The sequence below is a fragment of the Mycteria americana genome, chromosome 2 (genome assembly GCF_035582795.1).
Source record: "Mycteria americana isolate JAX WOST 10 ecotype Jacksonville Zoo and Gardens chromosome 2, USCA_MyAme_1.0, whole genome shotgun sequence".
NCBI lineage: Eukaryota > Metazoa > Chordata > Aves > Ciconiiformes > Ciconiidae > Mycteria > Mycteria americana.
In genome coordinates, this window is record NC_134366.1 from 51,562,587 (window position 1) to 51,579,248 (window position 16,662).

The following is a 16,662-nucleotide window of genomic DNA, read 5'->3' on the forward strand; positions in this document are numbered from 1 at the left end:
GTTGTGGGATCTCCATCCTCGGAGATTTTCAAAACTCAGCTGGACGTGGCCCTGAGCCACAGCACTTAATTTTGAAATTGGCTCTGCTTTGAGCAGGGGGCTTAACTAGATGACCTCCAGAGGTCCCTTCCCATGTAAATTATTCAACGTCTCTAAACAAGATCCACTGCACAGCCTCTGATACGAGCTTCAAGTAATGTCTCAATTTTGGTCTTTCCAAAGGCTTGATCAGAGGGGAGCTTGCTCAGCTATCATGGCCAGACTGATTAACTACACATAACTTATGAGCTGAAAGACAACAGGCAAAAAATAGAGAACTACAATACGCAATGATACACATCAACTTGGATGAGATATGACAGAAAAATAGGGAGAGATTGCTCATGCAGATTAGGAGATCTGCACGCTCATTGAATGCCCAACAGTTTGTACAGCAAAAAATAGATCTACTTGAGACAACATGGTTGATATTGTGTCTGAGCTCTGTTTTCCACAGGAAAGTAATGCTTTGATTTTAGTCTTTAGTTATATTTGCTCTGCAGGTGGTAGCCAGTAAAAGGAACTAAATCTGCAGGGTACCGAGCATCAGCTGCCTTCTAGCTGAAAGGAAAAGTTTCATATCATGGTGGGAAACCCCTTTGCTACAGCATTTCTACAAGATCTGAGTGTTTGATACTGGCTTAGAGAAGCAGGTGGGCTACAGCCACAAAGAGCAATAAGGAGGTTTTTCTTGGAGGGATGAAACAGTGATGGACAAAAACTACATTTTAGTTTTGAGCCAGTATCCTCTGACATGCTCTCCCTCCTCTCCCCTCTCTTAGAAGGATAAGCTCTTAGGAGGATGGCTCTTAAAGGTGACAGGGCAGCAAACAGCCGAGAATGAGACACTAAAAATTTTTCCAAGTTGATATTCCTTGTTTTAAATCTTCAGTTTTCACCAGAAACCTCTTTCCTGCAGAAGAAAAGCTGCACAGCTTACACAAAGGTTTGCTTTTGCTTTTCCTCCAGGGCTACATCAAATACTCGGCGCTCTTTTACGGCTACTACAACAACCAGCGGACAATTGGCTGGTTAAAATACAGACTACCGATGGCATATTTCATGGTTGGGATCAGCGTATTCGGCTACAGCCTGATGGTTGTTATAAGATCGTAAGTACGGCTGGCATCGCCCCCTCTGCAAAATCCACCCAGATGTGTCTGGCAGCCGGGTTCCCCTCCATGGGCATGGCTCACAGCTTGGTCCAGCCTTGGCCGGACGGCTGGGGGAGTGTGGGGTGATGGGGCGATGGGAGTGTGGGGCTGAGTGTTCATGCACTCAGCCTCAGCATCCACCACCCCTGGCTCCGGTGGGCTGGGTGGACCTAGGCGGTCCCCTGCCTCAGCCATGTGCTCACATGCATTGTTTTGAACCCTCCCACCTCCAGCCCTCTTCTTCTTCCTCCTCCTCCTCTCTGGATTGCTTTAACTCTTCCACCAACATTACTACAAGGCTGTCAAACAGGTGGATTTTGTACATGAAGGAGGATTTTACTTACAGTAAATTTCAAAGGCTCCTTTTCCCATCCTTTCATTGCAAAAAAACATTCCTGAAAACCAATGTGAGTAACGCAGATGGTACGAGGGGTACAGAAGAGAGCCAAATGCTACCAGACTGCTTTTAATGTGTCCCCAAACCAATCAGTGGAATTTTAAAGCGGGGCCCCAATCTCTGTGCCCCTGCTGCACTGTCCCCGAGCACTGGTGAGGCCCCTGCAGCCTTCCCAGGGCACCGAAGATGCAGCTGAGGCACTTCTTGCTGCTGAGACGATCTCTGCAAAGCCAAAAATAAAAAAAAATAACCCCCCCTGTCTCTGTCTAGAGGGCACAACATGCAAATGTTTTCCTTCCTTTGCAAGAACGAATAAGCCTATGGATTTGTATCGCTGCTGAAACAGGCCCTATTGCTGTGCAGCAGAAAGAGCCTCTTGAGCCTTTGGCTGGAGTGGGACATGGGGATTTGCTGTACATTTTCCATGAAATTGCAGCATCTGTTGTCTCGCCTTCCTTGAGGGACTGGTGCTAGGAACTCTAGTGGGAGTTACAGAAGGATTTCAGGGATCAAATAATAGAGAGGAAACAGCAGAAGCCATATCTGCTCCTATGCTGATTAACAAGAGTAATCCTTTTTCTCTCCCTGCATGACTTGCTGCAAGCTCTTTGGCTCCAGCATTGTGCAGCTACTAAAGTCTCACTAAAACTTTGTGTTGCAGTGGGTGTATTGGACAGCACCAGTGGTTTTTGACTAAATTTAACTAACTGAAGGTAGCCATAATCATACAATGTACCCTAGGACCCAGAAGCACTGTAAATAGACTTTCTTCATGCACTAGCTGGTGGAAGCAATCCTTAACCTGCTTTAATCACCTATGCTAGGTTTTTTTCTACGTTACTGTTTTTAATACAAGACCTGCAGATTCCTGAAGACCCCCTTTGACGGTTCAGTCCTCCTTAAACCTAAAGTCCAATGGCACGTGTTAGACAGTTGCACCCAAACCCCAAGAACGGTCACCCTGCTCCTTCCTTACCCACCAACGATCCCAAGCCACTGGCGCTGCTTTGCAAAGCTGAAGGACACGTGGTGGCTCTGTGAAACACTGTCTGACCTTGTCACCGCACACATCCTTACACAGGATGGCACGCAATGCCAATGAAAGTACTGCAGACGGGGACGATGACAACTTCATTTTCAGCTGGAAAATGTTCACCAGCTGGGACTACCTCATTGGCAACCCAGAGACAGCAGACAACAAGTTTGCATCCATCACCACCAGCTTCAAGGTAACCCTAACTGGCATTTCTCTGTCTGCTTCTGGGGATGCTCCCAGTGCCAACCATGGCAGAGGTTTAAGGGGAAATCTGGGTACCTGTACAGCATCTCTCCATGTGAACAGGGTATGGCGCTGAACCACAGCAGTTCCAGCTCCTGTGCCCTAGGTCACCCTAACCCCCTTTTTTAGGATTTGAAAAAAATCTGTTTTACTTCAGAGCGCGATTCCCCCACCACGTTCCCCTGGGACATGGCGGGCTGTTTGCCACTTGATGCCTTTCGGTCAAACCAGGATGCCTGTATAAAGCTTAGATTGAACTTAACACAAACTACTAAGTTCAATATAACCAGAATACCATGGGATTGCATTTCATAGGGTGGAAAACCATCTGATGTTGCCTTAGGCTCGGTGCTGTGAGATACTCACTCCAATTCTGTGACCACCCCTGTTTTTTCAGGAGTCTATTGTAGATGAGCAAGAAAGCAACAAGGATGAGAACATCCACCTAAGGAGGTTCCTGCGGGTTTTGGCCAACATCCTTATCATATGCTGCTTGTGCGGGAGTGGCTACCTCATTTATTTCGTGGTGAAACGCTCCCAGACATTTTCCAAAATGCAAAACGTTGGGTGGTATGAAAGAAATGAGGTAAGGGAACTTTGCTTCCAGTTTTCTGCAATGATAATTTGCCTTGGACATCACCATAATCGTTGCTACAGCTTGAGGACAACATCCAAGGCAGAGGGATTCCCCACCAGGACCCAGAAGTCCCCTTCAGTACCGTTGTACTTATTTTAGCCGAGAAGCACATTAGTCTCACTGAGAGTTTCCAAGGCAAATTAACAACTCCTGCAGAGAGGGGAAAATACTCTTACAATAAATCACAATAAAAGTCAATGGGTCTTCAACACTTACAACACTGACCATTTTCTAAAGAATCTACCTCAAGTTGCATATTAATGCTTACAAACTCTGTTGTACTAGAAAGCTCTCTGGGTGTTAGAAATGCCCATGATCAGACGTAGAGCTAAACTCAGATCTTTATCATCCATCTTGAATTATGGGAATAAGATTTTAGAACCTGCAGAAAAATTTCAGTTGTCAAAATTTTTCTGTGTCTGATTTTGGAATCAGAAGTTCAAATCTTGAAGCTCTTCACAAAAAAAAAAATATTGTTTCAACCTACGGAAAGGTTTCATTTCAATGTATACTACATTATCATGTATTTATATATCAAAGCCAAATTAAATTCAAAGCCATGCATTTTCCTAATTCCCTCAGAAAACATTAGCAAGACAGCACCTTCTCACAAAATGCTTTGATTTATTTCAGTGAACTTTTCCCAAAGAAAAAAATCCTATTAAAAAAAAAAAGTTTCATGTCTGAGACTTTCCTGGCGATAACTTCAGATCTGAATATATACAGTTCTGGGTACTGTTCCCTGTCCGGGAAAGAAAAGCACAAAAAAGAGACCTGTGAGTCGGAGCCTGCCAGCAGCTGTACAGACACAGTCCTCTGCAGGCCAACAGGCACTGTAGGGCTGTAAAAAAAGATAGAGCCTGCAAGTCATGCCCGAGCTAATGCCGACTTGCCAATGACCTCATTGACCACAGTACAACTTAGCATCTTGCACAATATAGAGGAACAAAAATACCACTAGGACATATTTCTTGAGCTGCAAAGCTGAGTCCTTGATGTGCTTCCACTCAAATCCATAATTACCTATTGCAAAAGCAAAGGTGCTGAATGTGGAAAATAAACATTAGCATTGACTGATTATCTTTATGCACACAAGCAAAGTCTTGTGCTTCCTCCAAAACTAAAATAAGAACCTCGGAGCTGATGCAAGCAGTACTACGAGGGACTTGAGCAACCTAAATATTCATGAGTCTGGACTGACAGGGAACAAATTCTTCAGAGCTCATCCCTTTGAGATAACAGCAAAAGTGCTCCTGCAAGAGCAAGCCATGCAACCCAGCCCTGAAGTCTGACATTGTGCTGCCTGCACACTAAGCAAAGCCAGAAGCTGAGCTCGCTTTGGCTCCCTCCCCTTTATAAATACTTCAGAAATCTCCAACCAGTTGCTGGCAGTCCCCGCTCTGCTCAAAGTAAGATAGTCGCTGTTGTTACTATTAGTGGTAATTTCGTTTTCCTCATGTGGCAGGTTGAAATCGTGATGTCCTTGCTGGGCATGTTTTGCCCTCCGCTGTTTGAAACCATCGCTGCACTAGAAAATTACCATCCCCGCATCGGGCTGAAATGGCAGCTGGGGCGGATCTTTGCGCTCTTCCTTGGGAACCTCTACACGTTTCTGTTGGCCTTGATGGATGATGTCAATGAAAAAGTAAGAGCTGAGCTGAAAAGCCACGTTCACTACCATTTTCCAGAGCCGAGGGTGAGCACAGCCCGTCCCCGCAGCCAGCAGGATCACCCCCTTTGCAGCCAGTGCTTCCCCCATCCCAAATCCTCTCGAGCACCAGCTGCAGCACCCCGGGGAGACTCACTGACCAGAGGGGTTTCCAGAGAGTCTCCAGCTTTTCTTTACAGCCCTGAAAAGAGAGTGGTTATTGTCTCCTATAATCATGGCACGTTAGGGTAATTTGATTTTTTTCTCCATGTGACACCGTTTGCAATTTCTATTAATGCAGACCCCGAGGATATAGTTTATAATCCTCTTCCCCTGCCCTTCCCTCTTTAACATTATCCTGGTAGCATGTCGCAGGCAGATAACTGCAGGAAAGGATAAACGTCTAACTGATCCACAGAAAAAATTACTCTGTTTTAAGCTGAGAAGAATTGGAGGAATTAGGGTGGTTTGCTCTGCCCTGGAAAATTATGAAGAAAGTGAGGAAGGAGGACTGGGCGGAGGCTCCCTTTGCACACAGTAGTCTTGAATGAGGTCTGGTTCCTCCCCATGCGGGGAGCCGGCTGCTAGCTCCCCAAAACTCAGGGTGCCCCAATCTGCTTTCGGTCTGGAACGGCTGCTGCTCCCCTGCTCCTGGCAAAAGGGAAGGAGTTTCTGGGCTGTTGCCAGCACTGCAACTCTGTTGTAAGCAGATGCTTATATGTCAGGTGGTAACTGGTAGGGAGGAGGGGGGAAACCCAACGCCTTGGGTTTCTCCAAACACGTCCTCTGGAACCCCTGTTTCCTGATGGTTTTGGCTGGGGGGGGGTCTCTTTGTTGCAGCTGGCTGAAGAGGATGTGGTGAAGAACATCACGCACTGGACGCTGCTTGGCCACCACAACTCGTCCACGGGGAATGGCAGCACTGCCACCCCACCTCCCCTTGATCCTGCAGACGTGCCCCGGGGACCCTGCTGGGAGACAACTGTCGGCATTGTAAGAAATTCGTTATGTAGTAAGTCTCTGGGCTGGTTTGGGGTGGGGGTGGGGAGGTGTTATTGATGTTTTGAGCATTTCCAGGCTTGACGTTTTCCTCACAAATGACATCTCCTTTCCCGACTCTCACATAGCAGCACCAAGGCAGTGTAAGTCCTTGGCCACAGTTCTCAAGCCATGGTGGTAAAAACCCCAGCTGGAAGTGCCCAGGGCACGCGTAGCTCTGCGGCACTTGCTGTGAAGAGCGCAAAAGGCTGGGTAGTCTGCAGCCATGCCTGCATCGTGTTTTTGTTCTGATCACGACTGCGCCTTTGAAGCAAACGTGTCTTCTCCACTTATTGCTGCACTTCAGATCACGTTGCAGAGCGGCTTTGGAGCACAAGTAAAACCGAACCAGAGGGTATGCCTCAAGGGAACTCCTGACACGTCCCATCCTCTAACACATCGTGAGGCCACGGGACAAGAGCAGAATTAGGCAAAAATAACCCCCCTGAAATGCATGCAGGGTGGCCTTCAAGTCCTCAGAGTTTCACCCCATAAACCCACCCTGCAACCTTCACCTTGCACCAAGAAGTTCTGCAGCCAGACTATGCACAACTTAAAAAGTAAAAGCAATTATTTATTGGCTGATATAGATAGCTAGGTCTTACCAAGCTACAAGGCTACGCATTACTCTGTATACCCAATGAGTCTTCACTAGCCAAGTGGTTTTCAGTCAAGTGGGGAAAGATCAGCCACCATCACTCCTCAGAAGGGGCTGATCTTCAGAGCACCTGAGCTGTCATCTTCCAGATCCTTGGTTTTTCACCTCAGACTTTTAAACCTTTTCCTGTAAGTGTTTTTCCTTTTGAATTCTTGGGACACCAGCTATCTCCATCCTACAAGTCTTACTTCTGCCTGCAATTTTACCCTTCTTGTCTTGCACATCTCCCCTCTCTACACTTCCTCACAGCTCTTGTTTACCACTGAGCAATTTCCTCAGGAGTCCACGTGAAGGTTATGGAGCTGACCCATAGCAGAGCTATGCACAATCAAAATTACCCTCAGTGTAGTCTGTTTTACACCAGCATTATTGCAGCATTAACATTCTGCTTCCATTTTATGTGCTGCCACAACATATAGTGCACTCAATAACACTAGTATCAACTACCAGGACTAATGGCTGTAACGGAGCTCATGGTTCCCAAGCACAGAGGTAAAGCTTAGGCACTGCCGAGTGTTTGAAAACAGGCAGGGAGTTTGATCATGGCATGCTTTTCTGAAGGTTACTGTCATATAAAGACAAATGGCTTAATAAAAAATACAGTCCCGAATGCGCTACTGAAATTACAGGAGCTAAACATTTTTTCCTTGTTTTAAATTGCAGGAGTTCGTAAGGCTCACTGTGTCTGATATCCTGGTGACCTACATAACCATCCTGGTGGGAGATTTCATCCGAGCTTGCTTCGTCAGATTTGTGAATTACTGTTGGTGCTGGGACCTAGAGGCTGGATTTGTAAGTCAGTGTCTTATAGCTGAGAAGATAGAGTAATTTAGGGCCATTTGGTCAAATGCTACGAACAGACTGGTTTTGAATGCTTCCAGTGGTCCTCCGGTCTTGTCTGATAATTTAATTGATGAAGGTAGTCTCTGCATCACTTCTCTGGATCAATCAGTTCCATCCCAGAAAGAGCCCCTACAAAAATGCAGTCCTCTCCCCTACCCCAGGACTTTAAAACATGAAGTTGAGTTAAAAAAAAATTAATCTGATGTTTGTTCAGTTGTTATGACCCCAAACCTTTGGGCCCTTCTATACCTCTTCTCAAAGCCCCAGACCTTCCTGTCCGTTGCCCACCCCACAGGCAGTAGCATGCTTTACTCTCAGCACCATCTTCTGATCGATGCTGGAAGCTGGTGTTACGTCTGCTGCAGTGGAGCAAGAAGCATTTCTTTCCCCTTTCATGTATGCATAACATGCAACAGCGCTGGACTTTTTGGTATTCTTAAAGGCTACATTACCAAAGCAGCCAGTACTGGAGCTGCACAAATACAGAAGAAAATAATGGGGGGGGGGGGGGGGAAAAAAGTCCATCGTTTCACATGAGAAGTGACAAAAACGGATGGATTCAGACAGAGACGGAAATACCTTGCAAGATTACAATTATAGCAGTGTACCAGCTGCCTAGCTGTCATACTGGGAGTGTTTCCAGGTGAGGTCCGGAGAAGAGCAAAGAGGACGGCTTTGCAGGTGTCTACAGGGGCCTGGTCAAGCAAGGGCAGTTGGGGCACAACAGGCATTTTTCTGCTTGTGGAGCTCTTCGTGCTTCTTCTGGGGGAAGCAGAGGATGTTTCCCAGGGTGGGCAAGGGATTTTGGAGCTCAGAGGATGCCCCTGGCAGTCAAGTAGCAGGAAATTGCTCCCATTGCATGTGCTCACAGATCACGGTCTTGTTGAAGCTTCTGGTTTCCTCCTCCTGGCCATGTCCTCCTCTCACTTTGTTAGCTACCTTTGATTTTTTTTTAGATCCTTTCCTCAAAACAACCTTTCGAAATGCCACACGGGGTTTTCTTCATTCTTAAGATCTCGATTGTACAAATAGCTGGAAGTTTCTTCTGTCCTGCAGGCACTCCTTGATGTATATAAAAAAAACCCAAACTCCTGGACATCCATCCTCCACCTCTCAGTGAAATTTAAAAGAGCTGCTTTAGGGCTTATTCTGCACTTCTCTCTCTCCTTTCCCCTGGCATTCGGCATCAGCCCAGGCAGGCTGCAAGGTGATTTTGCACTGGGAAACAAACTCTATTCAGCATCTGTCAGGGGATGACCAGACTAACATGCTCCAGCAGGTCAGCTTTTGCAGACAAGCAGTCCAACCCAGGGAGCTCAGAAGGAGCAAAGCGAGGCCCTTATTTATTAGGACTGAGTAGTAGCGTTAATTTGCAGCCCGTATAAAGGGTTGGCACTCTGTGATCTGGCAAAGGCAAAACTCTACTTTCATGCCAAGCGGCTCCCGTGGTGGTTATAGAAAGGAGAAAGCACCGTGGGCTTCCCCCCTCTTTTTCTCCTACACCTTTGGGACATTTGTATATTGTTCCTGGTGCTATGTGTATTACTCCACTGGTGCTCAAGTAGGGGTTGGGTTTTTCTACCCTGGCCCAGGAATGAAAAAGGAGTGAAAGATGGTTTGGTAACAGCCATCTAACCAACCTAGCCATGGGCACCAGCACAATTGTATATGTGTTTTTCTAATGTATATAGTGAGTAAGTCTCTTGTTTAACCCAGCTTTCTCACACAGAAGTAGTCAAGGCAGAGGACAGCAGGCACGGAAAGTTGTCTTTATTTTCACGGGAAAAAGAAGCCAATATTATCCTCTAGCTAAAGATTTGAAGTAGAAATGGACTGGAATCAAAAGAACAAAGAAAACAATGTTTGCACCCATCCCTTCCCAAAGCTGTGAGCCGTTGGCTAAGCAAGACTCTGACTAGGCTCCTTTCGAGTTTTCTTCATAGAAGACAAACACCTTAAACCTCAACTTTATGAACTGCTGACAGTATTAAGTACATGCAAATTGTGTGAAAAACAGACATACTGCACAGGACATTTCAATCATATAAGGGCATCACCCATCATTTCTTAGAACCATGTTTTCTGCATTGCAGTAAAAAAATTTAAAAGAAAATATTTACACAGTTTAATCTGCCAAAAGTCATCTGAGTTTTGTGTGCGCAAAAGCAGATGTATGTAGAAGAAACATTAGCTTCATCATAGGCAAATCTAGCAGAATAATAATTTATAAAACAACAAATAGTGTCAATAGATTAGACCGGCCTGTTCTGGACTTACCACCATTAGCACCCACATCAGACAGGTTGCTCCGTAAAGCAGTATTTTAACTACTGGCTAGCACAGAGCAAAATGCCACCAGATACCCATCAGGCCATATATTCCCTCATATTTCTCTCCCTTTGCCCTCTGTTTCTGTTCTTCAGCAGCCTGCTGCTGCAAGACCTGGGGACATGGATATATCTGGCATAGCATTTGCCCTCCAGCTCATCATTATCACCATTTAAACATTCAATATTTTACCAGGGTGGAACATAAGCCCATAGCCAGATACACCAGCTGGGGTGTAAAACCTAGTCCTGTGCCATGGCTCCCTTGCTCGCAGCTGGCTTTATATTAGCAGGGAGAAATAACCACAGAGTAACTCTAAGCACCTCCATATATCTTTCCAATTTTTAGCAAGCCAAGAGAGAAGCAGCAGCCCACAGCGCAGTAGCTCCAATTTTGCTTTCACTGCACTGCTGCTGGTCACTCAAGCAGTAGGGACACAGAGGGAGCCCTCTCAGAAATCCCTTCATACCAGCTTTAAATAAGCATCCTTATACCCAGCAGCAAACAACAGCAGGTACCTCTAGCAACAACACACTCTCCTTTCTTTCCCCATGCAGCCATCCTACGCCGAGTTTGACATTAGCGGCAATGTTTTGGGTTTGGTGTTCAACCAGGGAATGATTTGGTAAGATATTTCCTTTTTTTTTTTTTTTTTTTTTTCATTATTTAGAAAACCTGCCAGTGGAATTAGAAATCTTCCAAGCCAGCTAGAATAACCTTTGGGTTTTGGTTTCTCTGATTGTTTGGGTTTCTGTGCTTGACTTTAAAAGTGGAAATTTAAAAATGCCGACTTACTCGTCCAAAAGCAGCAGTGGCATAACTGCAGCAGAGAACAGTCTTGCAAACCCTGTCCCACTCTCACTTTTATAAAGTCATTTTCCAGTGCTAAAAATGTATTAAGATGGTCCACACGCTACGGGAGGAGATCAGAAAGGGTTTTGGGGGCACCACAAGCTTACATGTCAATGCAAGGGTGGGCACGGAGCCAGCTGAGCAGGTCGGGCAGGAAAGGCACATCCCAAAACTGTCCCAAGGGAGGTCAAACAGGAGCTGTTCTGCCCTGCTGTGGCAGCACGAGAAGCAATAGGCAACAGCACAAAGCACCCTCACCTCCTCTGGAAGCAAGGTTTCTTTTGCCACGGATTGACGATTTCTGCCCGTTCCCCTACTACAACATCTCTGCAGACTCAGGGAGGTCTCTCCCTGCTGGTTACACTCGCCTGATATTTTCCAAGCTACCCCCAAGCGATTTTTATCACAAACTGAAAATCTTTGTTTACAAGCACTGAGGGGTCTGAGACCTCGCTGATCCTCAATGTATGGTTACCGTACCCCGATGTGGATGCATGCGGCTTCTCCTCCGGGAGCACAGGGGTAGCGCAAGCCAGCCCGCTCAGACTTTACTTGTGGGTAAACTTGCCACCACATGAACACTTTTTTTCCTTCTTCTGAAAATAAAAAAACCTTTCAGTCTGTCAAAAAATAGCACCTGTCTTTCTCCTTTCCTTTTCAGGATGGGATCCTTTTACGCACCAGGGCTCATGGGTATAAACGTGCTGCGCTTATTAACCTCCATGTATTTTCAGTGCTGGGCTGTCATGAGCAGCAATGTCCCTCATGAACGAGTCTTCAAAGCATCCAAGTCTAATAATTTTTACATGGGACTTTTGCTGTTGATCCTGTTCCTCAGCCTCCTGCCTGTGGCTTACACCATCATGTCCTTGCCTCCCTCCTTTGACTGTGGACCGTTCAGGTACTAGCAAAACACCCAAAACACCAGTCTTCTGCTCTGATACATGGGATTATTTTCATGAAGTTAAAAGGCCTGGCCTCCAGCAGAGGTGGTGAAATGCCTCTAGTCTCCATCTGGTTAAATCCGTAGCAATGTGAGGCAACGGGCCGTGCCCAGCGGCAGGCAACACGTGCCCATGAAAGCACCAGAGGACAGCAGGGGTGGGACAGCAGGGAGCAGCCCCCAGTAAAAAAGCAATGGGAGCACCCCTAAGGCTCTCAGGAACATTGTGGGAGCAAAACAGGGGTCCAAAGACCTTCCATAGAGCCAAAAACTCCCACAGCACGAGATGTATTTTACGTCTTGAATCTTGTTGGAAAATAGCAGGAAATGGATAGATCTGAGCCTGAAGAGTTGCAGCTTTCTTTTTTTTTTTTTTTAATTAGGACAGAATCAGCATTGCACAGAGCATTCAGTGGGCCAGGTTAACATGCCAATAAAGTCTAATTTGATTCAGTAACGCCATTTCCTGGGCCTGCTGAGTCTGACTCAGCAAGGAGCCAGCCTGGAACAAATTATTCCTGTAGATGCACTGTTTTAGGTTATCCACTTGCTAATGGAGAATGACAATAGAAAGCTAAAAGGCTCAGGGGAGAAGGCAAGAGACCAAAATTCCCTCAATTCTGTAACAAGGACAGGTGTCAACGAGCAATGTCAGAAGATCTGACAAGAAACTTGTTGCACGCACACTATCATTTGGAGATGACTAATCTGCAGTGTGAAAGAGCTATTTCAATTCCCAATCAACCCTTCAAATCAGGCCACTCAGCCTGATTCAGACCCTTGGCACACCCTCTCAACTCAACTGAAAGCTCAGCTCCCCTGGGCTTCAGGCAGTTGATGAAGTTGGGATACTGTTTAGCCAAGTTTGTCTTTATTGACTCTCATCATCAGGACAGAATCCAATACCTTCCTGAGCAGAATCCTGCAAGATCCCAGGAGGCAGCAAGCCTAAAGATGTGAAATAGCACTCGTTGGGTTGAATTCACAGACCCAGAGATGCTAGGGAGAGAAGAAGGTCAATTACGTAATCCAGCCTTATTACAGATTTGTTCTCCTTTCATACAGAATACTCTCATCTGCTTTATCAATCCGGTTTGAAATTACTCTTTCACTGAGTTTCCTGTTAAGCAATAATCACAGCTTGCTATTTTTGTCATTACTTAGCAGCTCTTCAAGTTGGCTCATTATTTCAGAAAGCCAGAATTTGCATATGGAAAGTCATCTCCACCATGAAAAGGCCATATTTAACAAGATATTGATCAGAAATGTATGGTTACTTCAATCTGTAGGCTTTTATACATTTCAGAGGGGTAAATAGTCAGAACTCATAATGGAGCCACATGTGGAAATAAATGTATTAACCCCAGGAGCAAGTTGGCCTAGCAAAGATTATTCTTATAATCAATGGGGGCAGGGGGGAATGGATGGACCAATAGATAATTTAAAATGAAGGCATCTCAAAATCTTTGGTGGCCAACAGCAAGCTGATGCTCACTGAAAGAAAGAGGAAACATGTTACTTAGCTTCATTAGATTAGGAGCTATTTTGTCCCTCCAGGAAATACCTACACTCCTTAACTGGTTGTTTGTCTTTCCAGTGGAAAGAAAAGGATGTATGAAGTCATTCAAGAGACTATCGAGCTCGATTTCCCACTTTTTGTTGCCAAGATCTTCAGCTATGTGGCAAATCCAGGACTAATCATACCTGCAATTCTGCTCATGGTGTAAGTTTTCCTTGCAATATTACATGCCTGGCTGGGGGGAGGAGGTTGAAAAAAAAAAAAAAAAAAACGTGGGATGTCAGTGAGGTCTAAATACAGCTTCTGCTGAGATAACAGCCTGGATTAGGGCAGACACAAACTCCCTAACCCCCTCACCTTCGCCCAACACAATTTTCCAAAATTTAATTTCCTGACCCAATTAAACACAACTTTGTAGATTAAATGCATTGCTGACAGAGGCCTCATGGATATCAAAGCTGTCACAGCTTCCATACAAAAAATTTTCAGTAGCCAGTAGGAAATAAATGGACAGTCTCAGGCTGGTGCCTTTTGGAGCAGCCATTCCTGTCACAGCTGGTGGTATTTACAGCACTGCCAAGCCAGGGCATTCAAAAATTACACATTCCAAAAATATGAAGAGGTGTGGTTTTTGTTTGGGTTGTTGGGTTTATTTGTTTTTTGGGATTGGGTTTTTTTTTTTTCCAAATAATACACGTGGAATTTGTTTCAGTGCTGTCTGATTATTTCATCTTTGAAACCACACCTAATCCCTAGCACCTTCAGCAGCACTAGGACCAGGGCAGTTCTCTTTTTTTCTTTTTTAAAAAGATAGTTTTGGCATTGTTCTCGAGGTTTCCATAGGTATCAGAATGAGTGAAAAAGCCGTGGCCAAATTTTATAGGCAGCTCTGAACACTCCAGACTAAACAGTGGGAGACAGGGAGAGGTTTGGGGAGCGTATTACAATATGCTTGCCTGCTCAGACTCTTCCTTGGGCATCCACACACACTGGAGATGGGCCTCTAGGCTGATCCAGTACAGCCACTCTTGGGCATTGTGATCCTTCATTCTGAATAAGTTAGACTGAAGATAATGCCATTAAATTAAATCAAATTACCGTGTCCAGAGAAGGGCAACGAAGCTGGTGAAGGGTCTGGAGCAGAAGTCTTATATGGAGTGGCTGAGGGAACTGGGGTTGTTCAGCCTGGAGAAAAGGAGGCTGAGGGGAGACCTTATCGCTCTCTACAACTACCTGAAAGGAGGCTGTAGAGAGGTGGGGGTCGGTCTCTTCTCCCAGGTAACAAGTGATAGGACGAGAGGAAATGGCCTCAAGTTGCACCAGGGGAGGTTTAGACTGGATATTAGGAAATTTTTCTTCACTGAAAGGGTTATCAAGCACTGGAACAGGCTGCCCAGGGAAGTGATTGAGTTGCCATCCCTGGAGGTATTTAAAAGACGTTTGGATGAGGTGCTTAGGGACATGGTGTAGTGGTGGTCTTGGTAGTGTTAGGTTTATGGTTGGACTCGATGATCTTAAAGGTCTTTTCCAACCTATACGATTCTGTGATTCTGTGAAATACAAGTTCCCATGTTATGAAGTTTCTTATAGAAACAGCCTAAGAAAAATCCCAATTAAACTGAAAACGACCTGTCATCCCTCTACCTGCCTTGAACTACTTGCTCATTTTAACCTCAATAAAGATGATCAGATACTGTAACTTGTGCAGACAGATCCTACATTTAGAAGAATTAGATCAGATACATGCAGGAAACAAGAAGTCTCATGCTACATCCCCAGTACGGCCAAGCATATTATTGAGTAATTAGCTCTGTTCCTGCGGGCTTCACAGTAGCACTAGCAGGTGCCACCACAAACGCAAGATAAAGACCGCAGAACTAATCCACCCCAAATGGATGACCTTTACAGAAGGGCTCAGGTCAGGTTTCTGAGGCTTTGATGTAACCCCCCCAAAAAAGGTGGTGGGAGAGCAGTAGACCTTTGAAAATAATGTTTTGTTCAGTAACAGTGTCCTGACCTTTCCTCCACTGACAGCCGGGACAGGGAACAGCACAAATCCAGTTTATCTGCTGAAGAGATACCTTTTATCACCCCTTCCCAGTCTGGGCTATTCCCACACCACAGCCTTCCCATCGGTCTGTCTCTCCTCGAGGCACCATTTTGTCTCTGCCCCGATCCCCTCTACAAATTGAGAGATGCCCTGTGTCCACATTACCCAAAACATCCTCATTTCCCACCAAGATACACTGCCTGTGTGGCCTTTGAGGATATTAAATATTTGTGATTTCCAGTCGTTCAGCTACCGAGAGAGTCGCAGCCCTAAAAAAGTGGGTGCCGCCATGGTCCCTGGACAAGTTGGACCTACAGCCCCTTGGCAGTAGCTCTCGCATGCCCCGAGAGCATCAGGTGCCTTGTGGAAGTATCGCTCGCTATGTGCACACAAACTTTTCCCGGAATAATTCCGGGCAAAATTACAGCTACCCTACAAGGATGTTTCCTAAGGCTTGGGTCCTTTTCTCATCTCAGAAACTTTACAATTAAGGGACTCAAATTTAGCACACCATCTTTGTATGCCTACAAAAATGACCTAAATATACAGGGAGACAGAATCTAATTACCCCAACTAAAATTTTGCCAGAAAAGCAAGACAATACTCCTTTTGCTTACAGTCCTGTGACCGATGGCTACCAGTGGCCAGAAACTTATGTTTATGTCTCTTTCACCATTTTCTCCAGCAAGAAGATAACTATAAATCATACACAAGTCCCCAGTTTCCTGCCTTCTCCCTGAAAGTCTTCAGCTTCTGCCGCTACTTCTGCCATGGTGCAGACAGGTAGACAGGGTCAAGCTGGAGCTAGTCCTTACACTGATCCACATCCAGTTTGCCAAGAGATTAAAACCAGGGACATGCAACTGCTAGAGCTTCATTTGGTCCTGATGAGCAGAGAGCCAGCAGCTCTCAAAGTAGCACGCAGCCTAAATAACAAATAGTCTCTACAAAGAGCAACAGGTGGATCGTAAATGGACAGTCTGTTGATTTTGATGGCAGACACTCAAAAAGTGTGTTTTCTGCTTATATGGACTGAATTAAGTCATTTTCTCAAGCCATGATAACCCACTGTCTTTTTCCAGGTGCAATCCAAAATGCCTCTTCTATTTATTTCTGTTCTTGGCTTCTGGTCCCAGACAATTATGGGGTCCAGCAGGTGACATGGGTGTCAAACTTACTGTCGTGTTTCTAGCTGCCTGAGGACAAGGGAAAAAGGAAACAGAGCAAGAAGCAGAGATACTTTGCACGCAGGCATGTAACCTAATCCCACTTGGGTT

The 16,662-nt window shown here is 45.5% G+C and overlaps 1 protein-coding gene across 1 annotated transcript in view; it reads left to right on the forward strand.

Moving 5' to 3' along the window:
- TMC2 (transmembrane channel like 2) overlaps window positions 1-16,662 on the forward strand; it is a 34,844-nt gene that overhangs the window by 11,956 nt on the left and 6,226 nt on the right. Inside the window, exons 9-17 of the mRNA XM_075493388.1 lie at window positions 1,009-1,151; window positions 2,672-2,819; window positions 3,267-3,455; window positions 4,972-5,151; window positions 5,995-6,147; window positions 7,514-7,642; window positions 10,579-10,646; window positions 11,535-11,774; window positions 13,414-13,539. Coding sequence (XP_075349503.1) covers window positions 1,009-1,151; window positions 2,672-2,819; window positions 3,267-3,455; window positions 4,972-5,151; window positions 5,995-6,147; window positions 7,514-7,642; window positions 10,579-10,646; window positions 11,535-11,774; window positions 13,414-13,539 — 1,376 coding nt within the window. The remainder of the gene's footprint in view (window positions 1-1,008; window positions 1,152-2,671; window positions 2,820-3,266; window positions 3,456-4,971; window positions 5,152-5,994; window positions 6,148-7,513; window positions 7,643-10,578; window positions 10,647-11,534; window positions 11,775-13,413; window positions 13,540-16,662) is intronic.